At 42.8% G+C, this 27,603-nt stretch overlaps 1 protein-coding gene across 1 annotated transcript; it reads left to right on the top strand.

Moving 5' to 3' along the window:
• DNAJC27 (DnaJ heat shock protein family (Hsp40) member C27) lies at window positions 1–27,603 on the top strand. Its single transcript, XM_075341287.1, has 8 exons — window positions 1–149; window positions 13,118–13,247; window positions 15,407–15,489; window positions 20,919–20,988; window positions 21,663–21,827; window positions 21,903–22,025; window positions 22,134–22,294; window positions 26,060–27,603. Exons 2-8 carry the CDS (start codon window positions 13,161–13,163, stop codon window positions 26,190–26,192), a joined length of 822 nt encoding a protein of 273 aa, XP_075197402.1. The 5' UTR covers window positions 1–149; window positions 13,118–13,160; the 3' UTR covers window positions 26,193–27,603.

Here is a 27,603-nt window from a genome sequence, read left to right as displayed (position 1 = left end):
GACGTCACGTGTCCCCGCCCCCTCTCCTCATTCCTGGTGGAGCTGCTGCAGATGCGGTCACATGACAGAAATCTGGGGGCGACCCGGGGCTGAGCGACCCCCGACAGGGGCGCAGAGGATGTGACCGCACGGCGCCCCCTGCTGGAGAGGTGAGGCCGCCTGACCCTAATGCCGTGCATATCCGCTCCCTTCATTCATGCCTTATGTATAGATAGGAGGCGGGATCTACAAATATATACGGTACATACAGGGTCAGGGCTGCAGATACCGTGCAGTATACGGGATGTACAGCAGCATGGATAGGGTGCGATATACGGGATATACAGCACTATGGATACAGTGTAATATACGGGATATACAGCACTATGGATAGAGTGTAATATACGGGATATACAGCACTATGGATAGGGTGTGATATACGGGATATACAGCACTATGGATACAGTGTAATATACGGGATATACAGCACTATGGATAGGGTGTGATATACGGGATATACAGCACTATGGATAGGGTGTAATATACGGGATATACAGCACTATGGATAGGGTGTGATATACGGGATATACAGCACTATGGATACAGTGTAATATACGGGATATACAGCACTATGGATAGGGTGTGATATACGGGATATACAGCACTATGGATACAGTGTAATATACGGGATGTACAACACTATGGATATAGTGTAATATATGGGATATACAGCACTATGGATACAGTGTAATATACGGGATGTACAGCACTATGGATATAGTGTAATATATGGGATATACAGCACTATGGATACAGTGTAATATACGGGATATACAGCACTATGGATACAGTGTAATATACGGGATATACAGCACTATGGATACAGTGTAATATACGGGATGTACAGCACTATGGATACAGTGTAATATACGGGATATACAGCACTATGGATACAGTGTAATATACGGGATATACAGCACTATGGATACAGTGTAATATACGGGATATACAGCACTATGGATACAGTGTAATATACGGGATATACAGCACTATGGATAGGGTGTGATATACGGGATATACAGCACTATGGATACAATGTAATATACGGGATATACAGCACTATGGATAGGGTGTGATATACGGGATATACAGCACTATGGATACAATGTAATATACGGGATATACAGCACTATGGATACAGTGTAATATACGGGATGTACAACACTATGGATATAGTGTAATATATGGGATATACAGCACTATGGATACAGTGTAATATACGGGATGTACAGCACTATGGATACAGTGTAATATACGGGATATACAGCACTATGGATATAGTGTAATATATGGGATATACAGCACTATGGATACAGTGTAATATACGGGATATACAGCACTATGGATACAGTGTAATATACGGGATATACAGCACTATGGATACAGTGTAATATACGGGATGTACAACACTATGGATAGGGTGCAATATACGGGATATACAGCACTATGGATACAGTGTAATATACGGGATATATAGCACTATGGATACAGTGTAATATACGGGATATACAGCACTATGGATACAGTGTAATATACGGGATATACAGCACTATGGATAGGGTGCAATATACGGGATATACAGCACTATGGATACAGTGTAATATACGGGATGTACACCACTATGGATAGGGTGCAATATACGGGATATATAGCACTATGGATACAGTGTAATATACGGGATATATAGCACTATGGATACAGTGTAATATACGGGATATACAGCACTATGGATACAGTGTAATATACGGGATATACAGCACTATGGATAGGGTGCAATATACGGGATATACAGCACTATGGATAGGGTGTAATATACGGGATGTACAGCACTATAGATAGGGTGCAATGTACGGGATATACAGCACTATGGATAGGGTGTAATATACGGGATGTACAGCACTATGGATAGGGTGCAATATACGGGATATACAGCACTATGGATAGGGTATAATATACGGGATATATAGCACTATGGATAGGGTGTAATATACGGGATATACAGCACTATGGATAGAGTGTAATATACGGGATATACAGCACTATGGATAGGGTGCAATATACGGGATATACAGCACTATGGATAGGGTGTAATATACGGGATATATAGCACTATGGATAGGGTGTAATATACGGGATATACAGCACTATGGATAGAGTGTAATATACGGGATATACAGCACTATGGATAGAGTGTAATATACGGGATATACAGCACTACGGATAGAGTGTAATATACGGGATATACAGCACTATGGATAGGGTGCAATATACGGGATATACAGCACTATGGATAGGGTGTAATATACGGGATATACAGCACTATGGATAGGGTGCAATGTACGGGATATACAGCACTATGGATAGGGTGTAATATACGGGATGTACAGCACTATAGATAGGGTGCAATGTACGGGATATACAGCACTATGGATAGGGTGTAATATACGGGATGTACAGCACTATAGATAGGGTGCAATGTACGGGATATACAGCACTATGGATAGGGTGTAATGTACGGGATATACAGCACTATGGATAGGGTGTAATATACGGGATGTACAGCACTATGGATAGGGTGTAATATACGGGATATACAGCACTATGGATACAGTGTAATATACGGGATATACAGCACTATAGATAGGGTGCAATGTACGGGGATATACAGCACTATGGATAGGGTGCAATATACAGGGATATACAGCACTATGGATAGGGTGCAATGTACGGGATGTACAGCACTATGAATAGGGTGCAATGTACGGGATATACAGCACTATGGATAGAGTGTAATATACGGGATATACAGCACTATGGATAGGGTGTAATATACGGGATATACAGCACTATGGATAGGGTGCAATATACGGAATATACAGCACTATGGATAGGGTGTAATATACGGGATATACAGCACTATGGATAGGGTGTAATATACGGGATATACAGCACTATGGATAGGGTGTAATATACGGGATGTACAGCACTATGGATAGGGTGCAATATACGGGATATACAGCACTATGGATAGGGTGCAATATACGGAATATACAGCACTATGGATAGGGTGTAATATACGGGATATACAGCACTATGGATAGGGTGTAATATACGGGATATACAGCACTATGGATAGGGTGTAATATACGGGATGTACAGCACTATGGATAGGGTGCAATATACGGGATATACAGCACTATGGATAGAGTGTAATATACGGGATATACAGCACTATGGATAGGGTGCAATGTAAGTGATGTACAGCACTATGGATAGGGTGCAATATACAAGATATACAGCACTATGGATAGGGTGCAATGTACGGGATATACAGCACTATGGATAGTGTGTAATATACGGGATATACAGCACTATGGATAGAGTGTAATATACGGGATATACAGCACTATGGATAGGGTGCAATATACGGGATATACAGCACTATGGATAGGGTGCAATGTACGGGATATACAGCACTATGGATAGTGTGTAATATACGGGATATACAGCACTATGGATAGAGTGTAATATACGGAATGTACAGCACTATGGATAGGGTGTAATATACGGGATATACAGCACTATGGATAGGGTGCAATGTACGGGATATACAGCACTATGGATACAATGTAATATACGGGATATATAGCACTATGGATAGGGTGCAATGTACAGGATATACAGCACTATGGAAAGGGTGTAATATACGGGATATATAGCACTATGGATAGGGTGTAATATACGGGATATACAGCACTATGGATACAATGGGATATATAGCACTATGGATAGGGTGCAATGTACGGGATATACAGCACTATGGATGGAGTGTAATATACGGGATATACAGCACTATGGATAGGGTGCAATGTACGGGATATACAGCACTATGGATACAATGTAATATACGGGATACATAGCACTATAGATACAATGTAATATACGGGATATACAGCGCTATGGATACAGTGTAATATACGGGATATACAGCACTATGGATACAGTGTAATATACGGGATATACAGCACTATGGATAGGGTGTAATATACGGGATATACAGCACTATAGATACAATGTAATATACGGGATATACAGCACTATGGATATAGTGTAATATATGGGATATACAGCACTATGGATACAGTGTAATATACGGGATATACAGCACTATGGATACAGTGTAATATACGGGATACATAGCACTATAGATGCAATGTAATATACGGGATGTACATCACTATGAATACAGTGTAATATACGGGATATACAGCACTATGGATAGGGTGTTATATATGGGATATACAGCACTATGGATAGAGTGTAATATACGGGATATACAGCACTATGGATAGGGTGCAATGTACGGGATATACAGCACTATGGATAAATTGTAATATACGGGATATATAGCACTATGGATAGGGTGCAATGTACAGGATATACAGCACTATGGAAAGGGTGTAATATACGGGATATATAGCACTATGGATACAGTGTAATATACGGGATATATAGCACTATGGATAGGGTGTAATATACGGGATATACAGCACTATGGATACAATGTAATATATGGGATATATAGCACTATGGATAGGGTGCAATGTACGGGATATACAGCACTATGGATAGGGTGCAATGTACGGGATATACAGCACTATAGATACAATGTAATATAAGGGATATACAGCACTATGGATACAGTGTAATATACGGGATATACAGCACTATGGATACAGTGTAATATACGGGATATACAGCACTATAGATACAATGTAATATACGGGATATACAGCACTATGGATACAGTGTAATATACGGGATATACAGCACTATGGATACAGTGTAATATACGGGATATACAGCACTATGGATACAATGTAATATACGGGATGTACAGCACTATGGATACAATGTAATATATGGGATATACAGCACTATGGATACAGTGTAATATACGGGATATACAGCACTATGGATACAATGTAATATACGGGATGTACAGCACTATGGATACAATGTAATATATGGGATATACAGCACTATGGATACAGTGTAATATACGGGATATACAGCACTATGGATACAATGTAATATACGGGATATACAGCACTATGGATACAATGTAATATATGGGATATACAGCACTATGGATACAGTGTAATATACGGGATATACAGCACTATGGATACAATGTAATATACGGGATGTACAGCACTATGGATACAATGTAATATATGGGATATACAGCACTATGGATACAGTGTAATATACGGGATATACAGCACTATGGATACAATGTAATATACGGGATACATAGCACTATAGATACAATGTAATATACGGGATGTACATCACTATGAATACAGTGTAATATACGGGATATACAGCACTATGGATAGGGTGTTATATATGGGATATACAGCACTATGGATACAATGTAATATACAGGATATACAGCACTATAGATAGGGTGCAATGTACGGGATATACAGCACTATGGATACAATGTAATATACGGGATGTACAGCACTATGGATAGGGTGTAATATACAGGATATACAGCACTATGGATACAGTGTAGTATACGGGATATACAGCACTATAGATACAATGTAATATACGGGATGTACAGCACTATGGATAGGGTGCAATATACGGGATATACAGCACTATGGATAAGGTGTAATATACGGGATATACAGCACTATAGATACAATGTAATATACGGGAAATATAGCACTATGGATAGGGTGCAATATACGGGATATACAGCACTATGGATAAGGTGTAATATACGGGATATACAGCACTATGGATACAATGTAATATACGGGAAATATAGCACTATGGATAGGGTGCAATGTACGGGATATACAGCACTATGGATAGGGTGTAATATACGGGATATATAGCACTATGGATAGGGTGTAATATACGGGATATATAGCACTATGGATAGGGTGTAATATACTGGATATACAGCACTATGGATAGGGTGTAATATACGGGATATATAGCACTATGGATAGGGTGTAATATACGGGATATACAGCACTATGGATAGGGTGCAATATAGGGGATGTACAGCACTATGGATAAGGTGTAATATGGATACAGTGTAATATACGGGATATACAGCACTATGGATACAATGTAATATACGGGATATATAGCACTATGGATAGGGTGCAATGTACAGGATATACAGCACAATGGATAGGGTGTAATATACGGGATATATAGCACTATGGATACAGTGTAATATACGGGATGTACAGCACTATGGATAGGGTGTAATATATGGGATATATAGCACTATGGATACAATGTAATATACGGGATATATAGCACTATGGATAGGGTGTAATATACGGGATGTACAGCACTATGGATAGGGTGTAATGTATGGGATGTACAGCACTATGGATAGCGTGTAATATACGGGATGTAGAGCACTATGGATACAGTGTAATATACGGGATATACAGCACTATGGATAGGGTGTAATATACTGGATATACAGCACTATGGATAGGGTGTAATATACGGGATATATAGCACTATGGATACAATGCAATATACGGGATATACAGCACTATGGATAGGGTGTAATATACGGGATATACAGCACTATGGATACAATGCAATATACGGGATATATAGCACTATGAATGCAATCTAATATACAGGATATATAGCACTATGGATACAATGTAATATACGGGATATATAGCACTATGGATAGGGTGTAATAAACGGAATATATAGCACTATGGATACAGTGTAATATACAGCATTTACAGCATATATACAGTGTAATATGAGATATATAGTGATCATCTTTATTTATACTGTGTAATATATGGCATATACAGCACTCGGCTCTATACAGTGTAATACAGTATATGCAGTCAGCTCTATATATACCATCTAATACATGGGATATACAGCTCTTGGCTCCATATATACAGTGTAATATATGGGATATACAGTACTAAGTTCTATAGCAGCATAATATACGGGATATACAGAGCTCAGCTCTTCATACAGCGTAATATATGGGATATAGAGTGCTCAGCTCTATATACATAGTGTAATATATGGGATATACAGCACTCAGCTCTATACACTATTTATATAGGATGTACAGCGCTTAGCTCTATATATGTAGTGTAATATACGGGATATACAGCGCTCAGCTCTATACACTGTCTATACAGGATGTACAGCGCTCAGCTCTATATACAGCATAATTAATGGGATATACAGCACTCAGCTGTGTATATATACAGTGTAATATATGGGATATACAGTGCTCAGCTCTATATATACAGCATAATTAATGGGATATACAGCGCTCAGCTGTACACACTGTTTATACAGGATATACAGCGCTCAGCTCTTCATACAGCGTAATATATGGGATATAGAGTGCTCAGCTCTAGATACATAGTGTAATATATGGGATATACAGCACTCAGCTCTATACACTATTTATATAGGATGTACAGCGCTTAGCTCTATATACGTAGTGTAATATACGGGATATACAGCGCTCAGCTCTATACACTGTCTATACAGGATGTACAGCGCTCAGCTCTATATACAGCATAATTAATGGGATATACAGCACTCAGCTGTGTATATATACAGTGTAATATATGGGATATACAGTGCTCAGCTCTATATATACAGCATAATTAATGGGATATACAGCGCTCAGCTGTACACACTGTTTATACAGGATTTTCCCTGATGAAGCTGGAGCCACTGGGATTCACCGTTTAGCGAAACGTACGTTGGAGGATGGCTTTAGGGCAGGTTGGGTGGCATCATTACTTTGGTAGCTTTCCTGGGATGTAATTTCATCCTGGCTGTTGCTGTATTATTACCCCCATGGTTCTATTGTGACTTGTAGTCCCTATTTGGCACATGCACTTTGGTGGACACAAATACCCAGCAGGAATCTATTCACAGCAATTGACTCAATTTGGTTTTTCACTGCATTGTGATTTATTGTATTACATATTATCTATCTTTGATGGATTGTTTACTTCCCATGTAATTTTACATGCAATGTTAAACCAGGGCACTCTGAGTCTCATAGTGCCACCACCCTTCCATGTGGTTTTAACCCTTTTAATCATGGCCCTGATTTTGTGTGTATCATTTTAATCATGTATTTCTAAATAAACGTTGTTACTATTTTGCACCATATACTCCGCTCCTCCCTTCTTTTTCATGTATTTCATGGAGTAGGTGTTCACCACAGGGCCCCTCACTGCAGGAGGTCTCTGATGGTTTCATATATATATTGGTTATGAGGTCTTTTGTTTTTTTGCTCAGCTCTATATACATAGTGTAATATATGGGATATACAGCGCTCAGCTCTATATACAGCATAATGGGATATACAGTGCTCAGCTCTATATACAGCATAATGGGATATACAGCGCTCAGCTGTATATATACAGTGTAATATGGGATATACAGCACTCAGAGTGTAATATATGGGATATACAGCGCTCAGCTCTATATACAGCGTAATATATGGGATATACAGCGCTCATCTCTATATATACAGTGTAATATCTGGGATATACAGTGCTCAGCTCTACACCCTGTTTATACAGGATATACAGCGCTCAGCTCTATATACAGCGTAATATATGGGTTATAAAGCGCTCAGCTCTATATACACAGTGTAATATATGGGATATACAGCGCTCATCTCTATATATACAGTGTAATATATGGGATATACAGCGCTCAGCTCTATATACAGCGTAATATATGGGTTATAAAGCGCTCAGCTCTATATACACAGTGTAATATATGGGATATACAGCGCTCATCTCTATATATACAGTGTAATATATGGGATATACAGCGCTCAGCTCTATACACTGCCTATACAGGATGTACAGCGCTCAGCTCTATATACAGCATAATTAATGGGTTATACAGCGCTCAGCTCTACACACTGTTTATACAGGATATACAGCGCTCAGCTCTATATACATAGTGTAATATATGGGATATACAGCGCTCAGCTCTATATACATAGTGTAATATATGGGATATACAGCGCTCAGCTGTACACACTGTTTATACAGGATGTACAGCGCTCAGCTCTATATACATAGTGTAATATATGGGATATAGCGTGCTCAGCTCTATATACATACTGTAATATATGGGATATACAGCGCTCAGCTCTATACACTGTTTATACAGGATGTACAGCGCTTAGCTCTATATACATAGTGTAATATATGGGCTATACAGCGCTCAGCTCTATACACTGTTTATACAGGATGTACAGCGCTCAGCTCTATATACATAGTGTAATATATGGGATATACAGCGCTCAGCTCTATACACTGTTTATACAGGATGTACAGCGCTCAGCTCTATATACATAGTGTAATATATGGGCTATACAGCGCTCAGCTCTATACACTGTTTATACAGGATGTACAGCGCTCAGCTCTATATACATAGTGTAATATATGGGCTATACAGCGCTCAGCTCTATATACATAGTGTAATATATGGGATATACAGCGCTCAGCTCTATATACACTGTGTAATATACGGGATATACAGCGCTCAGCTCTACACACTGTTTATACAGGATGTACAGCGCTCAGCTCTATATACATAGTGTAATATATGGGCTATACAGCGCTCAGCTCTATACACTGTTTATACAGGATGTACAGCGCTCAGCTCTATATACATAGTGTAATATATGGGATATAGAGTGCTCAGCTCTATATACATAGTGTAATATATGGGCTATACAGCGCTCAGCTCTATACACTGTTTATACAGGATGTACAGCACTTAGCTCTATATACATAGTGTAATATATGGGCTATACAGCGCTCAGCTCTATACACTGTTTATACAGGATGTACAGCGCTCAGCTCTATATACATAGTGTAATATATGGGATATAGAGTGCTCAGCTCTATATACATACTGTAATATATGGGATATACAGCGCTCAGCTCTATACACTGTTTATACAGGATGTACAGCGCTCAGCTCTATATACATAGTGTAATATATGGGCTATACAGCGCTCAGCTCTATACACTGTTTATACAGGATGTACAGCGCTCAGCTCTATATACATAGTGTAATATATGGGCTATACAGCGCTCAGCTCTATACACTGTTTATACAGGATGTACAGCGCTCAGCTCTATATACATAGTGTAATATATGGGCTATACAGCGCTCAGCTCTATATACAGCATAATTAATGGGATATACAGCGCTCAGCTCTATATACAGCATAATTAATGGGATATACAGCGCTCAGCTCTACACACTGTTTATACAGGATATACAGGGCTCATCTCTATATACAGCGTAATATATGGGTTATACAGCACTCATCTCTATATATACAGTGTATTATATGGGATATACAGCACTCATCTCTATATATACAGTGTAATATATGGGATATACAGCGCTCATCTCTATATATACAGTGTAATATACGGGATATACAGCGCTCAGCTGTATATATACAGTGTAATATATGGGATATACAGCGCTCATCTCTATATATACATAGTGTAATATATGGGATATACAGCGCTCAGCTCTATATATACATAGTGTAATATATGGGATATACAGGGCTCATCTCTATATATACATAGTGTAATATATGGGATAAACAGCACTCAGCTCTATATACACTGTGTAATATACGGGATATACAGCACTCAGCTCTACACACTGTTTATACTGGATATACAGCGCTCAGCTCTATAAACAGTGTAATATATGGGATATACAGCGCTCAGCTCTATATACACAGTGTAATATATGGGATATACAGCGCTCAGCTCTATATACACAGTGTAATATATGGGATATACAGCGCTCAGCTCTATATATACATAGTGTAATATATGGGATATACAGCGCTCAGCTCTATATATACATAGTGTAATATATGGGATATACAGGGCTCATCTCTATATATACATAGTGTAATATATGGGATAAACAGCGCTCAGCTCTATATACACAGTGTAATATATGGGATATACAGCGCTCAGCTCTACACACTGTTTATACTGGATATACAGCGCTCAGCTCTATAAACAGTGTAATATATGGGATATACAGCGCTCAGCTCTATATACACAGTGTAATATATGGGATATACAGCGCTCAGCTCTATATACACAGTGTAATATATGGGATATACAGCGCTCAGCTCTATATACAGCGTATATATGGGATATACAGCCCTCAGCTCTATAAACAGTGTAATATATGGGATATACAGCGCTCAGCTCTATAAACAGTGTAATATATGGGATATACAGCGCTCAGCTCTATATACACAGTGTAATATATGGGATATACAGCGCTCAGCTCTATATACAGCGTAATATATGGGATATACAGCGCTCAGCTCTATATACACTAATATATGGGATATACAGTGCTCATCTCTATATATACAGTGTAATATATGGGATATACAGCGCTCACCTCTATATACAGCGTAATATATGGGATATACAGCGCTCAGCTCTATATACAGCGTAATATATGGGATATACAGCGCTCAGCTCTATATACAGAGTAATATATGGGATATACAGCGCTCATCTCTATATACACAGTGTAATATATGGGATATACAGCGCTCAGCTCTATATACAGCGTAATATATGGGATATACAGCGCTCAGCTCTATATATACAGTGTAATATATGGGATATACAGCGCTCAGCTCTATATACACAGTGTAATATATGGGATATACAGCGCTCAGCTCTATATACAGTGTAATATATGGGATATACAGCGCTCAGCTCTATATACAGCGTAATATATGGGATATACAGCGCTCAGCTCTATATACACTGTAATATATGGGATATACAGTGCTCATCTCTATATACACTGTAATATATGGGATATACAGTGCTCATCTATATATACAGTGTAATATATGGGATATACAGTGCTCAGCTCTATATACAGCGTAATATATGGGATATACAGCGCTCAGCTCTATATACAGCGTAATATATGGGATATACAGTGCTCAGCTCTATATACAGCGTAATATATGGGATATACAGTGTAATATATGGGATATACAGCGCTCAGCTCTATATACAGCGTAATATATGGGATATACAGCGCTCAGCTCTATATATACAGTGTAATATATGGGATATACAGCGCTCATCTCTATATATACAGCATAATATATGGGATATACAGCGCTCATCTCTATATATACAGTGTAATATATGGGATATACAGCGCTCAGCTCTATATACAGTGTAATATATGGGATATACAGCGCTCAGCTCTATATACACAGTGTAATATATGGGATATACAGCGCTCAGCTCTATATACAGTGTAATATATGGGATATACAGCGCTCAGCTCTATATACAGTGTAATATATGGGATATACAGCGCTCAGCTCTATATACACAGTGTAATATATGGGATATACAGCGCTCAGCTCTATATACAGTGTAATATATGGGATATACAGTGCTCAGCTCTATATACAGCGTAATATATGGGATATACAGCGCTCAGCTCTATATACAGCGTAATATATGGGATATACAGTGCTCAGCTCTATATACAGCGTAATATATGGGATATACAGTGTAATATATGGGATATACAGTGCTCAGCTCTATATACAGCGTAATATATGGGATATACAGCGCTCAGCTCTATATATACAGTGTAATATATGGGATATACAGCGCTCATCTCTATATATACAGCATAATATATGGGATATACAGCGCTCATCTCTATATATACAGTGTAATATATGGGATATACAGCGCTCAGCTCTATATACAGTGTAATATATGGGATATACAGCGCTCAGCTCTATATACAGTGTAATATATGGGATATACAGCGCTCAGCTCTATATATACAGCGTAATATATAGGATATACAGTGCTCAGCTCTATATATACAGTGTAAGATATAGGATATACAGAGTATACCTTGACATTTGTTGCGTATTTTTTCTTTTTTAATGCAGGTTGGTGTATGTATTTTGTGCCGTAATCCCACGTATCGCAGCCATGGAGACCAACATACAGAAGAGGAAGGAGAACCGCAAAGCGCTGCGCATCAAAGTCATCAGCATGGGCAACGCCGAGGTGGGAAAGGTAAGAAGCGGCATCTGAGTGATGAGCAGAGTACACTGCACCCGGCACCAGAGACGGCTGCGCACAGAGGGATGGTATGGGGGGGGGGGGGGGTTGCTCTGAATTTTGCTGCCTCTGCGCTGTGTGTACTGGAAATTATAGCTTTCAGTAATACTACTCTGCACACAGGAATATATCAAGCTATTTCAACTTCTTTCTCAATCCCACATGTTGCTATGCAGAGTATAGCAGTCTAGATTAGTTTGTCATCGGCTGCTGCACTCTGCGTAGGCAGCAACTGAGATGACAAATCTCATAGCATGACAGACATGTTGAAATGAGTATTGTTGTCATGGTTGCTGCCTATGCAGAGAAGAGCAGCCAATAACAAACTAATTTCTAATGTTGCACTCTGCATAGGCAGCAACTGAGATGATGAATGTCTTAGCGTTGACATGTTGAAATTAGTTTTGTTATCCCGGTTGCTGCCTACGCAGAGAAGAGTAGCCAATAACAAACTAATTTTTAATGCTGCACTCTGTATAGGCAGCAACTGAGAAGACAAAGGTTGTAGTGAGCTTTATCTACACATATCTTGTATTAAAGGGTCCAGTGCATAAGACTGGATAGAACGAGCAAATTTCATAAGACGTCCAGTAATTCCCCTTCCCCATGATCACTATGTGATGTCACATATCTCCAGTGCTGAGAGACTCTGGAGACATTTCTATTACTGCGTGACTGACATCACTCACTGCTCTTACACATCTAGATGTACTGGCCCTTTAAATTGTAAATGACTGGTGGATATTCATCATGCAGCAGAATCTGAGACTGCGGCTCCCGGCAGCTGCTGTAATGTATCTCCACCGGGCACACGTCCGATCCACCGCTAATGGCACACCACCCAGATACACACTCTGCAGAATACCACCCAAGTGCACGAATTATGGGGGAAATGCAGAGGAATATGGCCAGTCTGTAGAAACATCACGTGTGACCCCCAAACATTACAGTATTTGTATAGGTGCAGTCACTATGTACATACATTACTGATCCTGCATTATACTCCAGAGCTGCACTCACTATTCTGCTGGTGCAGTCACTGTGTACAGACATTACTGATCCTGAGTTACCTCCTGTATTATACTCCAGAGCTGCACTCACTATTCTGCTGGTGCAGTCACTATGTACATACATTACTGATCCTGCATTATACTCCAGAGCTGCACTCACTATTCTGCTGGTGCAGTCACTGTGTACATACATTACTGATCCTGTATTATACTCCAGAGCTGCACTCACTATTCTGCTGGTGCAGTCACTGTGTACATACATTACTGATCCTGAGTTACCTCCTGTATTATCCTCCAGAGCTGCACTCACTATTCTGCTGGTGCAGTCACTGTGTACATACATTACTGATCCTGAGTTACCTCCTGTATTATACTCCAGAGCTGCACTCACTATTCTGCTGGTGCAGTCACTGTGTACATACATTACTGATCCTGCATTATACTCCAGAGCTGCACTCACTATTCTGCTGGTGCAGTCACTGTGTACATACATTACTGATCCTGAGTTACCTCCTGTATTATACTCCAGAGCTGCACTCACTATTCTGCTGGTGCAGTCACTATGTACATACATTACTGATCCTGCATTATACTCCAGAGCTGCACTCACTATTCTGCTGGTGCAGTCACTGTGTACATACATTACTGATCCTGTATTATACTCCAGAGCTGCACTCACTATTCTGCTGGTGCAGTCACTGTGTACATACATTACTGATCCTGTATTAAACTCCAGAGCTGCACTCACTATTCTGCTGGTGCAGTCACTGTGTACATACATTACTGATCCTGTATTATACTCCAGAGCTGCACTCACTATTCTGCTGGTGCAATCACTGTGTACATACATTACTGATCCTGAGTTACCTCCTGTATTATCCTCCAGAGCTGCACTCACTATTCTGCTGGTGCAGTCACTGTGTATATACATTACATTACTGATCCTGAGTTACCTCCTGTATTATACTCCAGAGCTGCACTCTCTATTCTGCTGGTGCAGTCACTGTGTACATACATTACATTACTGATCCTGAGTTACCTCCTGTATTATACTCCAGAGCTGCACTCACTATTCTGCTGTGTTTTTCTGTGTCCTCTCTGTAGAGCTGCATTATAAAGCGTTACTGTGAAAAGAGATTCGTCCCCAAGTATCAGACGACCATTGGGATTGATTATGGCGTCACTAAGTAAGTACACCCTTCTTACTTTCAGTAAAGTCAGGATATAAAGTATACAATTAAATGAAATATTAATAGCTGTAAAGCTCCTATACTGAGCGCCGTCCACCTTTCCCTGTAGCCTCGTGCTTCCGCCGCTCCCAGCCCCATGATCCCTTCTCTTTCCCCTCCAGGCTCCATTCTCTGGATTTTCCCTGTGTGATGCTGCCACCTGCTGGTGAAATTACATATATCTCCATCAAACTAATGTTACACTGAGAGGTCCTGTATCTTCAGGGCCCGATGACCTCACCACAGCCAATAATATGGATATAGTTTACATCATTTAATTAAAAAATTTCCATATCAAGGAACGAGTCCTGTCAGAGCATCACCCATCCTGTGACGTGACCATCACCCCACAGGGACCTGCAGAAATACGTAATTACTTACCGGTAATGTGTTTTTTCTGAACCCATGACAGCACCACGCGAGAGGGGATCTGGGGCGGCACCTCTCCCCGCATCAGTTGGTTACAGAGCATGAAAGGACCTCCGGAAGAAACCATGTTATAACATAAACCAGCACCAACAAACTGCCAATCTCTCCACATGCAGGGAGGGAATATAAGGGTGCTGTCATGGGTTCAGAAAAAACGCATTACCGGTAAGTAATTACGTATTTTTCCAGCACCGATGACAGCACCACAAGAGAATTACATAGACAGAGGAATATCTTAAGGGGGGGAACCATAGATTGCAGAACCGTTCTCCCAAGGTGAAGTCAGTAAGGAGAAGGCCAACCCTTAGTGCTTATACTGAGTGGAAGGTGAAGACCCTGTGACCCCCCCGGAAGAATGTCATTATACTTATGTAGAGAGCTTTTAGACCTGTCGGCACATACGTACCACTAGCCGAGTAGGCGAAGAGGTGGCTCCTCTGATCCATTCCCCAAGTGGAGTTAGAAGCTTTGAGCCCTTAGTTATTACTCGGGTAAAAAAAATACAAACCGGACCTGCCTCTTCTGCCTACAGACTTTCTATAAGGTAACTGCGAACATCCAGGCAGTGCCCACCTCCTCTTCCAGATCTTTCGGACTAATATAAAAGGATGGAAGAACAATCCCTTTTGATTTATGAAAAAGAACAATTAGCATTAGGAGGAAAGCAGGGTCCGGTTTCAAGACCACTTCATTCTTGAAAGCTGAGAAACGGTGTATCGAAGATAGGGCCCGAACGTCCCAACCGTACTTGCTGATGTTAAGGTTGTCCAGAGATGCTTTCAGGGATGGATTATGAAGTGACATGGACTCTAAGGGCTCCATGGGGCTTCGACAGGGCAGACCCATGGAGGCAAGGTCTCATAGGTCTAGACCATATCCTAATGAACCAGGAATCCAGTGATTTCCCACCAGGTTACAATCGTACCAGGTTGCAAGGGCCGTATTCTGAACTCTTATTGTACGTACTGACAGACCCAGTGTCAACTCCTTCTGGAAGAACTCTAAGAATACCGCAATGGGTGCAGGTCCATCTGGGCTTGCTCATGGAAGACAAGAAATTTGGCCAGTTTGTGGGTTTTTGTTTTTTTTTGTTTCGGTCGTAATGGGCTTCCTACCCTGTATAAGAGCAGAGACTAGAACAAGAGAGAATACTCCGACTCTTAAGGTGACCTTTCAAAAAAAACACTTTGTGAGATGCAGGGTGAAGAACTGGACCCTGAGTGAGAAGGTCTGGTAGGACCACTGGCCTGGAGATCGATATTCCATCTCAGGCAATAGAACCATGGTATTTCTGGCCAAAAATGGTGCTCTCAGGATCATTATTGCCCATTCCTCCTGGATTTTCTTCAACACTGCTGGAATGAGGGCTATGGTTGGGTAGGCATAAGCAAGGCCAAAGCTTCATTTGAACAGCATTGCATCCACCGCGTGAGGTTGATCCCTTGGATTTAAGACCAGAACCAGTGAACCTTTTTGCAGGTCACAAGAGGTCTATTTCCGAAACACCCCGTAACGGTTATCTGATTTGAAAAGGGACTGAAATAAGACCCATACCCCCTGTCTCAACTTGCTACGGCTGAGAAAGTCCGTCAAACACATTTCTTTTCCCCATACGGGCACTGTTGGGAGGGATTTCAGATAACCCTCCGCTAATAAAATTCTGCTTGCCATATCCATTAGCGTTCTGGACTGAGCATCCCTCCGGTGGTTGAGGTATGTGACCATCATCTGATTTTCCAAGAGGATTTTTACCCGATGACCAGTCAGGGACGGCAGGGACTGGCCCACTGCTCGTTCTACAGCCAGCAATTTCCTGGTATTTTTGAAAATACATGGGATTCCCTTCCAGACCACACTCCCTGGATTGGGCCACCCCTGCCGACTTGCATCGGTGGTAAGCACCTTAGATCTCTGGTCATCCGAAGCATGCTTCTTCAGTTTACTGGGTTCAGCAAGCAATGCAGGGATACTGGAAGATGAAATCCCTGAGTTTCTAATTTTAAGTGAGCCCCAGGAAAAATTCTGGACCTTGATTGGACATAACCGCAAACTCTTTTTTGAAAGTTTTACGAGGACCCTCGACGCCACCGGCAGGCCCCGGAAGGGCTGTATACTCGAAACGTGTAAAGTTTTTATCCTTCAGATCCACTACAGCTATGTGACCTCTGGAAGAAATGTTTCACCATGGATGTCATTGACTCCATCCCAACTTTATATGTTGGGACAACTGTTGAGGATGTCCCTTCTAACCAGCCTGGTAGAGTCTACAGATGCATCTGTAAGGAATGCTGCTGCCCCTTGATATAACGATCCTGAATTTGTATTTATTTTTTTCTGGCTGTCTCTTCAGGGATCGCCCGTAGTGGACCATGAACGACCTCCTGAGTCACTGTCTGACTTAGAGGGGGGGAACAGAATCCGAAGAATTACACTCCCCTTCGGATCACTGCATTTTAGACCAGGTACTAGACAGCTCCCGATTACAGAGAGCGCAGTCCCTGTGTCCAGTGTTTTAGGTGCAACTACTGAGTCTGTCCTGCATACGAAAGGAAAAGCAGACAAGTACCTCTTTACAAAGCGAACTTTCACGAAGGTCACTCACCATTCAGACGCAAGAGGCGGTATCTGGTCAGAAGGAGGAGTGGTCATCTGACAATTCCCCCTTGAAGGCTCTCCTGCTGTCGGGTCTCTTGGATTTTTAGACCTTCCAGCGCATATCCCACCTGAGATAGAGGTGCTGCGATCCTGACCGCCTTGAGGTTCGCTTTTCTATCGCTTCTACTGAGTGACAGTACACTTCGCCTGGCTGTCCCCGTGTGAAGGCCCAGGTTATGAATCGATTGTCCAAATAATAAGATCTGTCTTTGTATAACCATTGCTTAATTGCTATCATGTATACTAGGGTGCACATCCTGGAATGTATGATTGAAACTAATCATGCTAAATGGAACAAAGCAGATATTCAGGAGGCCAGCTTAGACTGGTCTCTGGAATGTCAGTAACAAGCTGCTGACATACGTATATGCTTCTCTACAGGTGCCTTATCAAGGACAGTATAGGATTGTAGGAAACTAGAATCAAAAATTCCATCAATCCCATTTTACAAAATCAAAGGAAAAATCCATATGATATGCAAATGTCCACCATAACAACATACAAAAAACAGAGAAGGGTGGACTTGTGAAATTAAAAACGGTAAATTTTATTGGTAACAAGTTAAAAAGGTAAACATAATTATGACACAATTAAAAAGCATAGAAGAATGGACCGGCTCTGCAAACATACACAGAAGACAAAACATACAGAGTAATGGGAAAATCCTGTTGGTTTACAAGTATGGATAAGGGTGATAAAACACTCCTCTTGGGTTACAATATAGAAAAAAAATCAATACAAAATGACAAAATCCTAGTGAGTTACATGTATAAATTAAAGGCTGAGTTCCCTATTAAAGATTGTCAGCTTAGGAGCCATAAAAAGAGAACAGCAGTCAGCCCCCTGCAGGGCAAAGTTAAAATTGAGCCGGCTAAAGCTTAAATGTAAAGGCAATAAAGACGTTCCGTTATCAGGTCAATTGTCATACAAACCGGTTCAAAGAAGTAAACCTGCAGGGGGGGGACTGACTGAGGCCACCCAACGCACGTTTCACGTGTCTTAGTGCTCGCTTTATCAAGGGCTTGTAGGAAACTGTAGCCAAATAAGGGAGTAAGTGAAACCAAGTTAGATAATTGGTCAACAGCAATACTAATGTACTGAATGAATTGTATAACTGTGATTGTTTTACAATATACGCCTGAGAGACCCCCTTAGAGGTCTCCCCTGGACTTACGGTTGATGATGCCGGTAGCGTGCCCTCAGATAGCGCCCAATAGCAATGAGCGATCTCGCGTAGATAATAGAGCGGAGTGGCTCACTACATACAAGACAAGGTCAGCGATATCACACGCTACCGCCGCTCTACTCCAGCCTGCGATCAGGACAGACTAGAGGGCTGCTCCCCAGGTCGCCATCCCAGATATAGCCCCCGTGGGTCTACTGTGGCGCGTGTCTATGCGGTAAGAAGGCTATTACCCACATTCATCCCATCATTCAAAACAGACAAAACTACTGCTTCACATCTGCTGCGTCTTTAAACACACAGCCCCGGCGTCACGTCCGAGAACATTCCAAGCAGGCGGGAGTGTTCTCGCGTGTGTGCAATCACAAGATGGCGCCGTAGTAGTACACGCAGCCGCTGCCTCCTGTACGGCCATGCCGGAGCGCCCATGTTACTTCGCGCCCCAGGACTTACCAGGCAAGATAGCGTTGTCGCATCTTATAGCAGAGGGTGTCTCACAAGTGCACCATACGTGCAGCGGCCGGCCATTCATAAGATGGCGCCGACCTACACACCAACGCCGCCGCCTATGTTAACTCGCGCCTACAGGACTTACCGGGTAAGTTGGCGCTGCTGCATCCTATAGTAGAAGGTGCTCTGCGCTCCATTACTGGTGAGACGGCGGCATCACTACCCACAGGTACAGCTCTCGTGGGCTGCTGTGGTGCGTCCTCAGCCTCCCTGCAGCAGCATGACCCGTGTCTCTGCCCCCTGTCTGGCTAGGGGTGAGATAGCAGGGAGGCGCTATTGCACACAGACACAACCCCCGTGGGCCCGCTGTGGCAATCCCTCAGCACCTCTACCAGCCGCAGCAGGACCAGTGTCGCTGCCAGAACCGACCGGCCATGGCTGGGACAATTTGAAGACTTCGGTCCCTATGTCCATCTTAAACCGCCGTTCCTGGAGGTTCCCCGTTCAAGGACAGGAAACCAACTGATGCGGTGGGAGGCGCCGCCCCTTTTTATCCTGTAGGTTTCCTGTCCTTGAAGGGCGGATCCCCTCTCTCGCGGTGCTGTTATGGGTGCTGGAAAAACACTGTCTTCTCCTCCCCTGAATCTCATCCTTCCTTTTTCTTTTTCAGAGTGCAAATAAGAGAACGAGAAATCAAGGTGAACATATTCGACATGGCCGGCCACCCGTTCTTCTATGAGGTGAGGTATAGGAACACTGGGGTCCACTATGTTACTATTGGTTTTACCCCCCCCTTAGCGGCCTCCAATGCTAAATTTTAATCCAAAATTGTTACCTGTAAAAACTACATCTCTTCCCGCAAAAAACAAGACCTCCCTAAGCCCCATCCGTGAGAAAATAGAAAAGTTACGACTATTGAAAGACACAGTTACAAGTTGTTACATTTTCTCTGCAGAGTTCCGGAACTTCCTGTCTCCATGGTGACAGACTACAAACAATCCCTCTGTAGTCGGAGGCTGGCTTCATTTTTCACGTATTGCTTCTTTGTGGTACAGAAGCCTTAATAGGAGTAGATAATAATGCTGATCCGTCAGATAACCTACTTGTTGATGGTTTCCAGTAAATTTACTATAAAAAATATAGTAAATGAAATTATATTAGATGCTGAATGTTTACTGACTACAGAGACAATGTTAGTGTATGATGAAGCGTCACTTTACTAGTGTCGCCCCCCTGACGTCTAATGCGTCGTTCAGCTGCTGCAGAACCTCTTTTTCTGGAAGGAAGAGAGATGTTAATGAGTCACTCACAGTTCATAGAAACTGTGCAGCATCTGTGGCAATGTAATGAAACTCTTGTTTGAGATGAGGAGGGACATGTGGAAGACTAGTAGAGACTCTTCTCCCCCTCCCAGGTCCGGAACGAGTTCTACAAGGACACGCAGGGGGTGATCCTGGTGTACGACATCTGCCTGAAGGAGTCCTTTGACAGTCTGGACGCCTGGTTATCGGAGATGAAGCAGGAGCTGGGTCCGCAGGGCAACATTGAGAACATCGTCTTCGCGGTCTGCGCCAACAAGGTGAGTGCGGCCTACCTGTGGTTCTTCCCCCTATATGCACAGCGCCCCTTGTGGTCACTATATGTCATTTCACAGATCGACTGCACTAAGCACCGGTGCGTGGACGAGAGCGAGGGGCGACTCTGGGCCGAGAGCCGGGGGTTCTTATACTTTGAAACTTCCGCCCAAAGCGGAGAAGGAATCAATGAGATGTTCCAGGTAATGTGCTTGAGCTGCGGAGTGTAGCAGAGCCGAGCGTGTCGCGCGGCACATCCAGCTCTGTTGCGTCTCTCTGCCATCTCTTACTTCTGTGTCTTCTCTTCTAAGGCTTTTTACTCTGCCATCGTGGACTTGTGCGACAACGGCGGCAAGAAACCCGTGTCCTCCATTAATATCGGCTTCACCAAAGAGCAGGCAGATACTATCCGCCGAATTCGTAACAGCAAGGACAGCTGGGACATGTTAGGGGTGAAGCCCGGGGCCACCAGGTAATCAGAGGGGAGCACACGCATTGTTCTGCATAGTTCTATAGACCAGCTCCAGTGATTTACTGTTTCCACTGCCCTAGACCACCAGGGGTTTAACAATTAATCCCATCCCTGCCCTAGACCACCAAGGGTTTAACAATTAATCCCATCCCTGCCCTAGACCACCAAGGGTTTAACAACTAATCCCATCCCTGCCCTAGACCACCAAGGGTTTAACAATTAATCCCATCCTGTCCCTACCCCACCCCACCAGGAGCTCAGCTATTAATCCCATCCCTGCCCTAGACCACCAAGGGTTTAACAATTAATCCCATCCTGGCCCTACCCCACCCCACCAGGAGCTCAGCTATTAATCCTATCACAGCCCTAGATCACCAGGGGTTTAACAATTAATCCCATCCCTGCCCTAGACCACCAGGGGTTTAACAATTAATCCCATCCCTGCCCTAGACCACCAAGGGTTTAACAATTAATCCCATCCCTGCCCTAGACCACCAGGGGTTTAACAATTAATCCCATCCCTGCCCTAGACCACCAAGGGTTTAACAATTAATCCCATCCCTGCCCTAGACCACCAAGGGTTTAACAATTAATCCCATCCTGGCCCTACCCCATCCCACCAGGAGTTCAGCTATTAATCCTATCACAGCCCTAGACCACCAGGGGTTTAACAATTAATCCCATCCCTGCCCTAGACCACCAGGAGCTCCGCTATTAATCCTATCACAGCCTTTGACCACCAGGAGCTCAGCTATTAATCCTATCACAGCCCTAGATCACCAGGGGCTTAACTGTTAACCCGTAGGATACCAGGGTTTTAGTATTGTCCTGAACCACCAGAGATTTAGCTGTTAGCCTCTTACACTGCCCTAGACCACCATGGGTTTAGCTATTAATCCTATCACTGCCCTAGGCAGTGGCATAACTAGAGTTTGAACTTGCCCCCCCCCCCCATATGTTCATCAGATGTATGGGCAATTGCAGCATTCTAAATCCTATAAAGACATAAGTGTCCCCCCCTCCCCCTTCATTGTGTAGTAATGTTCCCCAATCTGTACTAATGTCCCCCATTCTGGGCCACTTCGTGGTAAATATGTCCCCCATCCTGGTATAGGTTGACATCATGGCCCCCTACTGGTGTATCATAGTATCATAGTTTTTAAGGTTGAAGGAAGACTCTAAGTCCATCTAGTTCAACCCGACCCCCTTTATGGCTATATCCTGGTATATATGACCACTATCATGGCCCCATCCTGGTATATGTATATATATATATATATATATGTGTGTGTATCCTCATCATGACCCCATCATGGTATATGTATATATATATATATATATATATATATATATGTGTGTGTGTATCCTCATCATGACCCCATCATGGTATATGTCTTCATCATAACCACATCCTGGTGTATGACCCCCATCATGCCTATATCCTGGTATATATGGCCCCATCCAGGTATATATGGCCCCATCATGGCCTCATCATGGTATATATGGCCCCATCATGGCCTCATCCTGGCATATATGGCCCTATCGTTAAATATATATATATATATATATGTCTATCCTGGTATATATTCTCCCATCATGGCCCCATCCTGGTATATATGCTCCCATCATGGCCCCATCCTGGTATATAGATTCATCCTGGTACATGTCCCAAGCATGTCCCCATCATGGTATATAGCCCCTTCATTCTGCTATATACCCCCTTTATTCTGCTATATAGCTCTCCATACTGGTATATAGCCCCCGTCATTCTGGTATATCGCCCCAGTCATTCTGGTATATAGTTCCCGTCATTCTGGTATATAGCCCCCACCTTGCTACACACAGTAAAAAAAAAAAACCCCCAAAAAAACGATTGTACTCACCTTCCCTGCGCTCCCCGGCGTCTTCCTGTGACGTTGGCATGCCAGCAGCTGACCAGCGTGTAAGCGGCGCAGCGCATGACGTTACTGTCACGCGCGGCCACTTACAGCACCGGCAGCTGTCAGCATATTCTCTGCCCAGGATTATGGGTGTGGGAAGCAATGAATATTTATGGACTTAATTGGCGGCCGGCGAATCACAGTGCAGGGACCCGACAGATCTCTGTGCTGCGATGTATTTCAGCTCATGCGCACCTCGGACACATCCACCTGTATCAGGGGCTGGGGCCGGCCCTTAACTCAGCGACCAGAGATTTAATTGTTAGCTCCCTTACACTGTCCCAGACCTCCACCGATTTAACTATTAACCGCTAGAGTACCAGGCTCTTATCATAGACCAATTGTCCCAGACCACCAGAGATTTAGCTACTCTGCCCTAGACCACCATGGACTTACCATGGATCCTTACATTATAGACCATCATCGATTTACCTGGTAACACATTGCATTGCCCTAGACCACCAGGGGATTTACCATCGACTATATTATTGTTCTCAAACAGCAAAGATTTACCAATTAATCATTTACACTGCTATAAATCACCAGAGATTTTTACCAATAACTAAGTCACCAATGAGTTAACATTTTCACTGCCCTAGACCCCCAGGGATTTACCATTAACCCTTCACTTCTATAGACCAACAGTTATTTAACCAGCGAGGGTAGTGCTTGTTGATCACTAGTTACCAGTACTGAGCACCTGAGCATGGTAGTGCCCGCTCATCACTAGTTACGAGTACTGAGCACCCGAGCATGGTAGTGCCCGCTCATCACTAGTTACCAGTACTGAGCACCCGAGCATGGTAGTGCCCGCTCATCACTAGTTACCAGTACTGAGCACCTGAGCATGGTAGTGCCCGCTCATCACTAGTTACCAGTACTGAGCACCTGAGCATGGTAGTGCCCGCTCATCACTAGTTACCAGTACTGAGCACCTGAGCATGGTAGTGCCCGCTCATCACTAGTTACGAGTACTGAGCACCCGAGCATGGTAGTGCCCGCTCATCACTAGTTACCAGTACTGAGCACCTGAGCATGGTAGTGCCCGCTCATCACTAGTTACCAGTACTGAGCACCCGAGCATAGTAGTGCCCGCTCATCACTAATTACCAGTACTGAGCACCTGAGCATGGTAGTGCCCGCTCATCACTAGTTACCAGTACTGAGCTCCCGAGCATGGTAGTGCCCGCTCATCACTAGTTACCAGTACTGAGCACCTGAGCATGGTAGTGCCCGCTCATCACTAGTTACGATTACTGAGCATGGTAGTGCCCACTCCTCTTTCTTGCAGTGGAATGATAAACTCCTTATTTTTGTACACTGCGTATATCTTTGCCCAGATTGGGAGGCCACAAATGCTTCTCTTAGACCATTGCTGGTGTCTTTCCTCCTTGGCACTGTGATAACTTCTGCCTGGATGATTGAGACCAGCAAAATTCCCAAACTTCTGCTTTTATTGATGAACAATTAATCAGACAGCTGGCTGACACTTACCATCTTAATTCCTATGCTTGTACATTCATCTTCATACACTGCTTTCACATTTTGGCTCAGTTTTTGGTATGTAAATGACACTGGGTATTTTTGTAACGTGCTTTACTTCATCTGAGGTCGTATTCATCTAATTTTGAGATTTAAAGACCAATTTATTTATTTTTTTAAATTATATCCCAATATGTAAACCAAGGAATTGAAAGAAAGGGGGTGTACTTAGTTTTCTTATGAAATGGAGGAATTTATATACTGTATATATCTTCATTAATCATTACTGCTAGGTGGCGCTATAGCGTAATATCTTCTTTATTAATAACTGTTCCTCTTGTAGGGAAGAAGTAAATAAAGCCTATCGGAAGCTCGCTGTGCTCCTCCACCCGGACAAATGCGTGGCTCCAGGAAGTGAAGACGCCTTTAAGGCAGTGGTGAATGCCCGGACAGCGTTATTAAAGAACATAAAATAGAGATCGTCCTATCCCCTGACACACCCAGCACTAAAAGATTGTATCGGGGGAATGTGACGCCCCCTTGTGGACAGTACACCGCCATATTTATGATACAGTATCGGCTGCATGCAGACACAGTGTGGACGCTTCCATGGTGACATCTATGCACAGGCGGAGCCTGGATCGCTCCTCGGGGGCGGTTCTAGCCGTATAAGCACAATCAGGTTTCGTCGCCCCGGTTTTACCTTCGTTATTTCCCTTTTGTTTTAGTCGTCGTGGAGGAAGGTGCAGAGTCAGGAGCGTAATCGGTGCAGATCGGATGAAGTTTATTGTGTTCATCCCCTATAGGACAGCATAATATCTAGAATGGACACCTATAGATTTTGGATTGTATATTGCACTGGGGTATTCAGGGGCTTCTATAAGATCCTGAGAAATGCAAAGGAAAATTTACATCGTGTGTAGAAGAGAACTAGCTGTTTGCAGCCAGCTCGTCACGCCCATTATAATCAGCTACTCAGTGTATGCAGGACCCTGCTGTGGGTATACAGCTATCCCCCCCAAGGGTGTACAGCTCCCCTCCCCCCAAGGGTATACAGCTCTCCCTCCACAATCCCCAAGGGTATACAGCGCTCCCCCCCCCCCCCCCCAAGGGTATACAGCTCCCCCCCCCCCAATCCCCAAGGGTATACAGCTCACCTCCCTGTTATACAGCTCTCCCCCCAAGGGTATACAGCTCAGTGGCTTCTATAATGTATGGGGGCCTCCCGACTCACCCCCTATTGAGGGAGCAATAAGGATCAGACAATTGAATTGCCTCATACTTAATCCTTTTGTTCTTGGGGGACATAAGTGGATTAAGAAGAAACACATGCTCAATTGAACTGAGCGTGCACGTGTGAGGAGGGCGGGAGGGAAAGCTGTTGGCTTCACGAGTGTTCAGCCGTCATTGTGGGATCAATAATGTGTAAAACAGTATCCTATTTAAAGGGGATAAAAGCACGGACCCCAGAGACTTAGTTTTTGGGCTTCAGTTTGGGGGGGGGGGGGGGTCCCCCATTCTAGCATCGGGTTTCCCACTATTGTTCTAAAAATGATAATTTACTGGAGAACCACTGAAATTAGAATCACATCCCATTCACAGCATTACTCTATAATGAGGCCAACAGTAAGTGATCCGTGAGAAGGAACTGCCTACTTGTTGATGGTTTCCACACAGCAAAAGGAGATTTTTTTTCATCAAATTAATGGGTTAAAAAAGGTAATGACGACGTGAGCTCATTATCACAGATCGTGGAGTGTTTGGTTCGGGGGGAGCCCAGCATTACTTCTTATTAACCCCCGAGTGCTGATATTGGCTTTGTATTATTACATGTGTATATCTCGTGTTGTGTTTTTACCTTCCATAAAATATTCAGGTTTTACATTT

This window comes from Anomaloglossus baeobatrachus, chromosome 3 (genome assembly GCF_048569485.1).
Source record: "Anomaloglossus baeobatrachus isolate aAnoBae1 chromosome 3, aAnoBae1.hap1, whole genome shotgun sequence".
Lineage (NCBI taxonomy): Eukaryota > Metazoa > Chordata > Amphibia > Anura > Aromobatidae > Anomaloglossus > Anomaloglossus baeobatrachus.
This window is presented reverse-complemented; position numbering and strand designations above follow the sequence as displayed.

What these genes read in the sequence shown, in the direction of transcription:
- DNAJC27 (XM_075341287.1), top strand. Translation starts at nt 13,161, where the DNA reads ATGGAGACCAACATACAGAAGAGGAAGGAGAACCGCAAAGCGCTGCGC. An exon ending in GCCACCCGTTCTTCTATGAG is followed by an intron (nt 20,989 to 21,662) that starts GTGAGGTATAGG and finishes TCCCCCTCCCAG; the next exon opens with GTCCGGAACGAGTTCTACAA. An exon ending in TCGCGGTCTGCGCCAACAAG is followed by an intron (nt 21,828 to 21,902) that starts GTGAGTGCGGCC and finishes GTCATTTCACAG; the next exon opens with ATCGACTGCACTAAGCACCG.